The 12,960-nt window shown below is 36.7% G+C and overlaps 1 protein-coding gene across 1 annotated transcript in view; it reads right to left on the bottom strand.

The window, feature by feature from the left end:
* Positions 1-755: 755 nt before the first annotated feature.
* The window catches only part of LOC139131195 (uncharacterized), a 28,613-nt gene continuing 16,408 nt past the window's right edge, over positions 756-12,960 (bottom strand). Inside the window, exons 3-6 of the mRNA XM_070697162.1 lie at positions 11,930-12,112; positions 11,237-11,338; positions 8,388-8,597; positions 756-1,613 (exon numbers count right to left, since the gene is read on the bottom strand). Coding sequence (XP_070553263.1) covers positions 1,399-1,613; positions 8,388-8,597; positions 11,237-11,338; positions 11,930-12,029 — 627 coding nt within the window. The 5' untranslated portion in view covers positions 12,030-12,112 and the 3' untranslated portion in view covers positions 756-1,398. The remainder of the gene's footprint in view (positions 1,614-8,387; positions 8,598-11,236; positions 11,339-11,929; positions 12,113-12,960) is intronic.

Here is a 12,960-nt window from a genome sequence, read left to right as displayed (position 1 = left end):
GACAAATATAATATGAGTACACGAAAAAAAATGTATGTATGTATGTATGTATGTATGTATGTATGTATGTATGTATGTATGTATGTATGTATGTATGTATGTATGTATGTATGTATGTATGTATGTATCTTTCTATCTATCTATCTATCTATCTATCTATCTATCTATCTATCTATCTATCTATCTATCTATCTATCTATCTATCTATGTGAATATGTATATCTACCAAAAGCACATCGCTATACCCACGGCCTACAGCCTCGGGGAATAACGATATATATATATATATATATATATATATATATATATATATATATATATATATATATATATATATATATATATATAGATATATATATATATGTGTGTGTGTGTGTGTGTGTGTGTGTGTGTGTGTGTGTGTGTGTATGTGTGTGTGTGTGGGTAGGAACTACTTGATTTGGCTGCGTGCTTTGCTTTTCGCTCAGACATGACTGGGCAAATTTCATTTAAACTTAGTACAAGTACTTTTACGATTTACATATGTGCATGCTACTTTATCCTCTTTTTCAAGCATGTTTTCAAGCATCTTTTTTCAAGCATGTTTGCAATCATGCCATTTGAACTTGAAATTCATTCCATATATTAACAAGAACGTAACGTCGATGTAAAAAGGTAATATCGCTGTTAATCAAATGGAAGTTAAATGACCTCTGCAGGTCGGATCGCCTCACATAAGCAGTGGGTACATTAAACTAACGTCAAATTAATTCAGCTTGCAGTATTACACCATATACACTCACAATGAAGAGGATGATGATCAAGAGGATTCGTAAGAGTTCGCATTTATAATGAATTATTAAAGAAATTTCTCAGTTGCTTTTCAAGCATTAATGGCTGCAAGGCTCAATGTAATAATCGAAAGGAGGCTTACAAAGAAACGATTGGATATTAAACAATATTCACATTCTAGAAAAGCAGGCAATTCTTCATAAAGTCTAAATACTCTGTTACAATCAGCTCAACGCAAGAGGTAATTCATCTTACCTTATCTGTAATTTATATAAAAAGATCAATGACAGTTTTACAAATTTACCTTCACCAGAAACTACTTATTCAATTATCATTGCTTTATGAAATATTCTCGATTATGGTGTTCCCTGCTGTAACTTATTTAGAATTGAGTTTCTTTACTGAGTCACGAAGTGCCCTGACTTTAGTATATATGGCCTTGCACAAGTTCTTCCCCTAATAGGCGGTTGCACTTTTGCTTCCAGGGAAGACGACAACGACGATGATGATGATGTGGACAGTGATGTTCGAAAAAAAAGGTCATCTTCTGTGACAGTACAGTATTGAGTACCGAAGGACTACTCCATATCTTCCAATGCCTTCTTGAAACGTGCAATGTGATAAGGATTAACGAAGCCAAGATCCTTTATCAGAGAACCATAGAAAATTCAGGCGCTTCGTGGCAAATTTTTTCAGCATCAGAAGATCTTCACCTGCAAACTTCTTGAATTTCGTTTCAAAATCACCGACACCATTCCTGCCAAGCCACTCGGCGATCTGCGTGTTACCCCACAGTGGCACCTTGATGTTTTTGGGAACTGGCATATCTGGTTGCGTTATCCCTATTGAAAACGAACAGTGGAATAGAGTATCAATAGTAGAACATTATCATTGTATTTAACATTTTATTTCATTAATAAGTCGATTAGACTGCTTCATCTGGGTTTGAGATGCAAGCCAAATTCATTAACCAGTAGTTGGGTATGTGTCTGAACAGTACCAATATACCGCAGTCATAATTAGACATAGCTTCAACCGGTCGAATGTTCGTTTATAACTGAGATGTGGTTGTTCAACAACTGGAGCATCATTCTACATATATTTGTAAAGGCTACGGCGCCATCAACGTCTCTTTTCCTAAAATGAGCATTGCCCATAGATTTGTCCGGCCCGGTACATAAAATGTGTAGTGTAAGGTTCATTAGCAAACACTGCTCACCTATATATAATCTCGACAAAACATAAGTAAATATGGATCATAAAATATTATTATTAAGAGAATAAGTTTAGCATTTGATCAGCATTGAGCTTCCTGCTTACAATGCAGTACATTTATGGCGTGTTCAATAAGTATGTGTGTGTATTATATGCATATATATATATATATATATATATATATATATATATATATATATATATATATATATATATATATATATATATATATATATATATATATATATATATATAACCCCATGGTATTTTTCTCTGTTTGACGTCATCGTATACGAGTGTTTTTTGCGGAGCCGTACAACTTCGAGCCGATATTATATTTATATATATATATATATATATATATATATATATATTATATATATATATATATATTATATATATATATATATATATATATATATATATATATGCCTTTAGCAGACCAGTGCAAGTTCCTGTGGTTGACCCAAGGTCACCATTTCGTGAAAATAACCTAGCTGACGTGTGTTTTCGAGGCAGTTTTTAATTGTTTTAGTAAATAAACTTACTCAAATGCTTGCCCATTTGCTTAAAGATTCCAAGGAATGTTCCCTGCCAGATGTGCTTTACTATCAAACCTTCACTGAGAAATTCTGTCCTGGCTCAATGATTAAGGCACACTTGTAGATATCAGTTTGTTTGGGAAATGTATCACTCTGTGACCTGATATATGTATCAACAGTATATGATACATCTTTATGGCATAGAAAATGAAAGCACCACATCTTCTGGAATCACAGTATGGGAGATAGCACTGTCCGTATACCATTTAAATTTAATCGCGTCTGCAAAGCTGACAGTAGTAGGAGCAGCCATCCAATCTATGTAACCTAGAGCAAGGTATATGTTCATTACAAGTGTTCGCTGATTCGAGAATCGATATTGAAAGTTGTGTCATCTGTATTTATCTTACTTTTAGTTCGGATACTAATGCGAGGCGCCAATGTAAAAAAAAATAATTTACACAATCACACTTATTTAATTGATAAAAAAGACGGAAAATGTATACAGAGAGGAAATATATATATATATATATATATATATATATATATATATATAAATATGTATGCATACATTTACATACACATATACTGTATTTATGCCTACATTTACATACACATATACTGTATTTATTCATACATACATACATACATACATACATACATACATACATACATACATACATACATACATACATACATACATACATACATACATACATACATACATACATACATACATACATACATACATACATACATACATACATACATACATACATACATACATACATACATACATACATACATACATACATACATACATACATACATACATACATACATACATACATACATACATACATACATACAAAAATACATACATACAACAAATATACGATTTCATACAGTTGCAAAAGTTTACATTCAGCTTCGATTTCATACAGATACAAAATTTTACATTGTCAGACTCGTCCTGGCGACAGCTGGGAAGTTTTACACACAGACTCGACTTCGAAAATTGTACATTCAGCCTCGACTTGGATATATGGACTCGGAAAATTGTGTATATATATCCTCGTTTTCGAAACAAGATAGTCACTTTCTAAATGTATTTATAGTCGCAGCTGGATTTACATACAGAACGTGGCGCTTAAAATGGTGCACATACACAACTAGGCTTGTTTATTTGGCAGGGATGACGCCAATACACATGAAGTGGTGCCTGTCCTTTGCAAGCGTGTATGTACTTTTCCTATTTAGGGGGGATTATACCTCAGTAACGTGTGGTTCGATACACAGGGGGCGCCGTGGTATTCCCTTTTCCTAATGCATACCACGGCGGCCGCTGCGTATCGAACCACACGTAACTATGGTATAATCCCCCTGTACGTTTGCTACAGACAGCAAGTGTTTTCTGAGCACACAAACGAAAGTGGCATTTGACGCTACTGCCTAAGCGACATACATGTGGTCTTGCAACTTTAGAGTCTGATTTGATATATTACAGAGTTACTGCTTGCCCGGTCCGCTTGCTTTGCCGAGACGGTAGCTGAGACTTTCTCAAAGCCCTTCATGGGCTGCGCACTTGTATGACCTGGTTAGTGAAGCCTCGCGCCTCCGCAGCCAACGTAGCAGGCTGCACCCAGTGCTCACAGAGCACAGGGCTACACCGGTCACAATGGGTAGAAGCCGAGGGGCCAGGCTGTGAGCGAGTCTAGACACAAGCTGAGTGTGACCTATTAGCTCTGCATGGTGCACGTGGGCGTGTTGATTAACCGGCAACGCCTCAAGAGGAGTCAAGGCCAGTGCAGTGCAGTGTGTATGCCCTGTTGATCGTATTCCCGCTTGCCTCGCCGGGATTAGATAAGCAGCTATAATCAAAGTTATACTTAGGCTGCGTTGACAAAAATGGTGAGGAAGGGGTGGTTTGAAAATGCTTGGGGATAGTAGAGGGGGGACTTGAAAGTTTAGGACTTTTAGAAGGGGAGGGGGCTGAAAATATATTGGTTCCCTTTCACTTTACATTTTCTGAATCAAAGGCATGGTAGCTCGGTAATTCCACGAATAAAAACAAGTTCTTTATTTCATTCAATTTCAGTGCTCTGTCGGTAGTTTTTTAAGTATTTCTATGCAATGTTCAAATGCAGTTTCTTGCTGTCTCTCCAGGCTACAACATGCTGAAAAACACAATATTCAGTTTGGTGACAAAGCCTGCATACATGAATACTTTTGATGATTGAATTAAAGTCCAGACTGAAAGTAATATGTCAATGATACAAATGCTCGGTACACATACACATGCTGTGTGCAAGATGTATACTGGACAGTTTATGGAGAAAAACAACATCGCAGTGCTATAAACTGAACAAAATATTGTCACAATTATCACCGTTACTGCCTTCTTGCAGTGTCACTGTCACAGCATACCGGTAGAGACTGTGATAGTTTTGACTCTGATGTAGTTGAAGAAGAGTTTCGGTCAAATGACGCTCCCGAAAGTGATACTTATACACAAGATCGGGCCAGATGGCAACACATGGAAGACCGGGAAATTTGACACCAAGTATATCCCTGATTTTTGAATTCTGTCATATTAAAATAATAAATATTACAGAAAAAAAGAAGGGGTCACCGTGCTAAATTTTCTACAATTCAAACAATGAAAAGTCACAGTTTTTCCCGAAATTCACTTAAAATCAGTATGTGAAACCATATATTCATTTTAAGTTCACGTAGTGAATGAATTTTTCACATTGTCATCGTACAATAACAGAAAAGTAAAACTGTTCACAGTAAAGACTCTAATTTAAAAGAAAAAAGCGTGACTAAATGGAATTATCTATTTTTTACCAAATTTTTCATTATTACACCCAAACGTTCAGAGATTAAAATGTTTATTTGATGGAATATTTTAACTTTCCAGTATCGACTTTGTTAAACAACACGATTGGAAGTAATTCTGGATAATTGGATCTTCATTTTTTTCAAATTTCTCAAAAGTGTTAAGCGCCCTATAGCTAAATGTTGCAATATTACAAATTACTCATAAAACAAGTGTGTAACTTAAAAAGAAAAGCATATGAGGTAACATTTGCAGATTAAATCGACATTACTTCACCATCCAATTGTCCCAAATTAGTTCAAATCGTCTTTAAAGTTATTTTAGTAGCATCTAAGTCTATATGTCTTATACTTTAGAAAAAATATTTTTGTTCGTTAGGTCACCATGCAGAGTTTTTTACTATTTAGCATTTCAGGATTTCAAAATTTGCATACTCTCACATTATCGTCATTTAATTTAGTGAGCTCTTCAGCAGATGTCGTGCGGACCTGGCCCGAGTCGGATTGACTCAATCCATGACTGTCGATTCTTTAATGGCTGATACATTTTCAGTCATTGGAGGTACTTGTGTAGGGCATTTGTTGACATTGTCAATGGCAATATTTTTCCGACGTACAGGAAAGAGATGCGATAAAAAGCCACAATTTTTTGACTTGTAAGTCTGAACATGACAGAAAATGACGTCCCTAAAAACGTCCATATGACAGACAGTATAAATGCGTAACTTTCCAAAGTTGCACATTCCGATATAACTATGTCAGAAATATAATATTTTTACATCAAATACGAACGACATATTTAAGTACAGTCTATACAGGACACCCAAAGCTTTGATGAGAAGCGACTCAAAAATCATACAGTACGCAAGAAAATAAATACTGTACAGCGGTTTAGTAGCTGTCTTCAGGTTCACGTTTATATCTATCTGGGCTGTTTTATGATTAGGTACTAAATTGGATCGTCCGCCCATGCGCAGGGATAAGATCGTCAAAGGCACAAAAGCGGCACTGCATGGGCACGACGCACGATGTTCCGATTACGTTTCGAGTATGGAGAATCATAAATGATCAGTGATTTCCGTCGACATATCGGTGAGCGAGCATTCACTATGGAGGTAGAAACAGTCATGGAGGTAGCAAGAGATCTCTTCCTACCTCCATGCCGTCTTCAATGAATCTCATGTACTCTGTCGGCTGAGTGTCGCTGATTGACTGGTGAATTGGAATTTCTGATCATTTGTAATTCTCCGTAAACACAACCGTTGTATTCGCTCCTTCATTTGGTACCTCCATGCTCCTTACGTCGAATGCCCCTAGGAAAGCCCAAGACCAATGAATTGCTGTCTTTATACCCAAATTGACCTTCATCCATCCATCATTGTGCATGGGTTTATTGCACCAAGATTTCAGTATCAATTTTTGTCTTTATTCTCTTAACTCTGAAGACCGCAAAAGTTTGTTGCACAGCTGACTGCAGCGGCCTCAGTGAACGAGCATTGTGCGCATATGGTCGACGCTTGTCCTTTCTTCTACAAGCAGCCCTGACCAGTGGTGATCTCACATGATTGTAACACCATGATCATTGTTGTGGCTAGCTTACTAGCACAAAATAACCTGGAAAGTTCAAATGCACTTGTATAGCACAAGCGCCAGCACTATGCTTGCATTAGCGTTAGTCTTGCAGGGGTCCTTCTTAGCCCTGCATACGATGCTGTGTTACCGGCGCTATGCCGCCCCAAACGACCACCATACACCGGGAACACAGCATCGTACAAAGGGGTAGGTTCTGTCTATGGTCTTGTGAAACCCACAAGCCCTGCTGTGTATGCAGCTTTGTGAGCGCAACGTTTTGTATGTAAATCAACATTTGGAAGTCACTATCTTGTTTCGAAAACGAGGATGTATATATTTAACATTTTCCGAGTCCAAGCAGTCTCAGAACGAGTCTGTATATATAATTTTGTAGTTGTATGACTATAGCGAGGCCCTATATATATATAGAACATTTGTGTAGCTGTATCAGAACGAGGCCATATATATATATATATATATATATATATATATATATATATATATATATATATATATAATTTAGCAGCTGTATCAGATCGAGGCTGAATGTAAATGTTTGCAGCTCTTTCGAAAACGAGGCTCAATGTAAAATTTTCGAGCTGTATCAAAGTCGAGGCTCTTTGTATGTATGTATGTATGTATGTATGTATGTATGTATGTATGTACGTATGTACGTATGTACGTACGTACGTACGTACGTATGTATGTATGTATGTATGTATGTATGTATGTATGTATGTATGTATGTATGTATCTATGTATGTATGTATCTATGTATGTATGTATGTATGTGTGTGTGTGTGTACGTACGTACGTAAGTACGTACGTATGTATGTATGTATACATGTATATATGTATGTATGTATGCATGTATGTGTGAATGTATTTGCGTACGTGAGTACGTATGATTCATGTGTGTATGTATGTATTCTACATGTATGAATGAATACAGTGTGTGCGTGTGCGTATGTTTAGGCTGCGTTCACAAAAACCGATTTGGGCTGGACGAATACAGGGGACTCGAAAATTTTGGGGGTAATGGAGGGGGAACTTGAAAGTTTTGCACTGCCCATAGGGAAACCTGTAAATATTGAGTTTCCTTTTACCTTTACATTTTCAAATTCCAAGATATGTCAGGTAATCCAATGGAAAATATGTAACATTTTAATGTCATCCGATTGTTCTAATGTTAGTATTAATTAAACAACATCTAGAACCATTTTGTCTCATTTCATGATTTTTATCTCGTTAATGTAATCATGTCTGATTTTTCATTGAAAAAAAAACCAAAAAAACAAGTGGGCCTAGTAACGAAACAGAAGCTGCAACTCTTGATAAAATTTTCAATATTTCTATGCAATATATGAAATACAGTTTCTTGCTGTCTCCCTACATATCACCTTTCATGAGAACAAAACCTTGATTCGGAATTCTTGGACGCCTTACCGCTTTTCTCGACCACGCCATCCATGGGTTCTTCACGGTTACTGATCTCACGGACCAAACCGGGGAAATTTTTCTCAAATTGCTCATCGGAAGATAAGTCGAAGTACAGCTTGGTGCCGACCATAATTCCAAGCCAGCCGTCGGGAGAATAGCCCTTTTCTACTCGAAGAGGAATGTAAGGTTTCTTCAGCTTGCATGCGTACTCGGCTTCTGTGTGGCACGTTTGAAAAAAAAGTTTAATGAATATTTTACTTCTGCTTAATTTTGATATAACTTCCCTGCATTTACTATAAATTAGGTCATAGGAAAAAAATCATGTTGTTTCTGTAACCAAAAGTCCCCTATTTTTACCCGCTACTCCTAATTCACGAAGCCTTGTGTAATGGCGGAAGTAAAAAATATACATGGAATCATGAAGTAAGCGAAAACGTCTGTAAGATGTTATTATTACATGCTAAAAAGCAAGCAGCATGGCGAGTAGCGATTTGTACAACTTGTACTCAAAATCATCCATGGGAAGAGGCACTGAACAGGAAGGGTAAACACATTTTTACTGCAGTTTCAACCCCCCCCCCCCGGCCATTTTTTCGCCTCAAGTAAACTTAAGTCTTCTTTAAATTTGAAAAAAAATGTTGACTTTTGGCATCATTTTTGAACTTTTGACTCAAATGAAAACTATTTTCTGCGTTGTAGTTTGAACTTTTCCACCTCCACCCTTCTCAATTTGGGACGAGTGACCCCGGGATTTCATTCAGCAATAAAATCTTTTAGAATAGAAATCATTGTTAGGCGGAGTATGTCTGTACTTAATTCTGATTTAATGAGTCGTTTATGAGATATCCGGCCCACAGACAGACATACAGACACACAGACAGACAGACAGACAGACAGACATTATCTCACGTGTCTTAACACGTAAGCTTGCAAAATCGCCCCCGCCAAGATAAAAATTACCGGCCCATCTAGAAACAGTAATAGTTTCGCTTACAGCTTCTGCTGCTGTGCAGCGTGCTCGGAAGGTTATATCTATTCACAGCAGCTTAGGGAGTCTATTTATGTTATTTCATTATAATGGCAAGAATCAACCATCAAATCGGTTAACAGCTTCCGAGAAGCTGCACATCAGCCCTAAAGCTTTGCAGAATGCCCCTTTGTATGAACCTATACGTTTTATTTCAAACTTCAGGTTGTGTTGCACATAACACAGCATATTTTACTCAAATTACTTTTTTGCGAAGATTTATTCACAACTAGTTTATCCAATATTAACATAGTAGTTGAGTTCACGTTTTATTATGGCAAGCAGTCGTAAGTTGGGTGACAAATAAGTGTAAATTTATGCAAATGTATGCAAATCGCCCGATTTCCTATGTGTTATTTTGTTCTCACGTATTTTAGAAGCATTTAACTCCACTCAGGCTTTGATAAATTGCGTGAAATTTGCATATCGAGTTCTTTAAGTACTATGTATGACAGTATAAGGGTTTTGTTTTGCAATAAATATCATATACCCTATGGAATGATAAATATGTAGTTAAATATATTGTGCAAAGATTTGGAGATAGAAAAATTCATGCATAATCAAACATTTATCGCCATATTTGTACATTTTTCGGAAAAGCGATGGCCGTATCCTGTCGCGTATCGATGGCGTCATTTGTTTACCTGTAGAACTTATAGAGCGATGTTGATAGCAACGCGCGTAGTAACCAGAATGAAGCTAGTTCTGAAATGCACGCGCTTGCCCATATTTTTGGCAAAGTGTGCCTGGGCGTGATACGGCAACTTCTTACACAAATGTGAGGGCGTCTTTTCCCATAGCATTACACAGGAACGTGGCTCGAGGTATATGATAAAAAAGGGATATAGGCCTTATGCAAAAATGTAGTTTTTTTCAAATCAGATATTAAAAATTGATAAAAGTCGTATCAAGGGTTTGAGCTAATTTTTATCGCTGATTCAACATGAAGTTGTCACCCCTTAATATGTTCCCCTTCATCTTTGAGCATACCATTGCTATCATACTATATTTTAGATTCTCTGATTTTTTAAAACTTTAAACTAATAGTATGATGGGTGTTTAAAGTCATCTTCATAAGAAATATTACTTTGAAAAAGTGTATTTTGTAGGTGTAACGCCACCTTACACTTCACGAAAGGCCTGGAAGGCGATTTGGTGACTCGCGTTGATCTGATCTAGCGAAAATGTTAGTGTAAGTTCTTGTATTTATGCAGTTTTAGCAAGGATCTTAAATACTTTGGGTCAAAAGACATAGTATTGTTTTCGATTCAATTCAACCAGGAAATAGGTTGTTATTCGCTTTATTTGACACAGATTCTACTGGTAAATTCAATGCAATGTGCTTCAGTTTCTAAGAGTGTGGGGCGTTTAAGGGAAAACTTTCAGAATTGAATTCTTTATACGACATTGAACTTATGACATTAGTTCTAATGAAGGAACACCACCTCACTGCTTCGAATACCGGCAAGACGAGAATTGAGATATGACAAAAACCCCTACCTATCTTCCTTATTTTTGAAAAGCATGTAATCCGAACCATACTTTTTTGGCCTAATCTCATAGTACAAACTGATAAGTAAAACACTCAAAGTGATTTGCAGTTTTGCGATAGTTTATAAAAGTCATAACTATAGCTTCACGCCAAGAACTTGTATTCGTACATTAATAATTATTGTCACGGTAGCAAGAAAGTGTCACTCGATCACATAAATACTGTCAGACTTTCTTCGCAGAATTTGGCATAACACCGAGCAAGTAGTTGATCTGTAATGCTCTCCTCTTTTTTAATCCTTTCGAGTTAAAATACTGCGTTTTGCAGAACACTTACCCATTCTGCAATTGTTACTGTTTTTATACTTCTCTGCCATGCAAATTAACACAACGTCGGCGCCTTCCACTGCACGCGCCATTGCTTCTAGAGTGTCACCAGCTGAAAAAGTGAAGCAACATTTGTCCATCTACACCCATGCCTTTTCGTGTGAAAACGTTTATATGAAAATCGGTTATCATTTTGATATTATTTTTAAATTAAATGGATTCATGTAAGAATTTAATATGCGCACATACAGACTTGGTTCAAGTCTATGATTTGTAAACGTGTGATTAGGTGAACGTTATGATTCGTGTTCTGTTTTGATATGAAACATGTGAGAGGGGTGAACGCGATAAAAGGGAGTTTTACCCAAAATGTTCGGCAGAAACTCACTACTGGGCAGACTCCAAGGGATCGCGTTCGAATCCCTAGAAAAACCTGACCTGGGCAGCCAAATAGGTTTGTATATGAAATAGAAGAGACACAAGAAAACTGTTGCAAATGACTCGCCTTTTGAAAAATTCACCAACTTGAATCAAGTCTAATGAGCACATGGCTTTACTTGCGTTTTCTTTCCCGTGTTTGATTTTTGTTCGACGTGTTCGTGTCCGATATGTAGTACATTTACAGCTATTTGTATTTGAAATTTTGCGGGCAAACTCAAATTGAAAGGGAGTATGCTGTTAGGCTACCCCGAGGGTTGCTCACCCATTTTCTCAATATCCATCCACACATCATATCCTGCCGCTTGGAGTTTGGTTTTCACTTCTTTCATCCGCTCCTGAACTTCCCAATTGTAACTTATCATCACGTTAACTTTAAGCACCCACAGTGCACCCACACAGGCCTCCTTCAGTTTTCCATCTTCTCCGCCCTCCAGTCTTTTCAAAGCTGCAATGGAATGGGACTGTCGGTTGAAAAGGCTGTCAAAGATGTGAGGATTAGCTCGCACAAAAATATTCAGACTTATCTATGTTGAGAGAGAACTAACGACGCATATATTGAGTATTATGGTGCGTCACCCCTCATTATGCATTATTGAGATCTAATGCTTGGCAATATTTTTATAAACACTACTTGTATACTACTTGTATAATTTGGTATATTCATGGAATTGAGAAAATTTGGTGAACTTTCACTTTAAAATGGAATTAATAAAACAAAATTAGTGTTATGTTTAAAGCCCAAATAGCTGCGAATTTTATGCATTATTTTCATGATTTTATTTTCAAACCAAAGTTGGTTCGTGTAAATGTGCAACTGAAGGACATGTATAGAAGTATCACTGCTCGCTGATTTTGACCATGCCTACGTGTTTTAAACAGGTTAAATAATAAACGGATGCCGCACTCATAAAATTGCGCCCCACGGAAAAGTAGAAAAAAGCAGCGTTTTCTGAACATACACATCGTGACCATAAAGGAAACCAACATAATGCGATATAGTTAAATGTACAACACACGATGGACAACATTTTGTTGCTGTAATATTTATTGTCTCTGTCACATTATCGGTTTTTGAAAACGATGGGAAATTTAAAAAGATGTTAAAACGTTTCAATTTACATTCTACTTCCGACACCTATGACAGTACTATTCGCATTTTCAGGCTTTAGTGGGTTTATTCAAAGAAAACTTGTTGGAAAACTGAGGATATTTTGAGATCGCTTTTTTGGCATATTCGCAGCTATTGGGGCTTTAGTACACAGGCAGTTTCTTTTTCAGTAATATCTATCAATG

Source organism: Ptychodera flava, chromosome 4 (genome assembly GCF_041260155.1).
Source record: "Ptychodera flava strain L36383 chromosome 4, AS_Pfla_20210202, whole genome shotgun sequence".
In the NCBI taxonomy this organism is placed as follows: domain Eukaryota; kingdom Metazoa; phylum Hemichordata; class Enteropneusta; family Ptychoderidae; genus Ptychodera; species Ptychodera flava.
The sequence above is the reverse complement of the archived record's forward strand: the minus strand, read 5'-3'. Positions and strand labels throughout refer to the sequence as shown.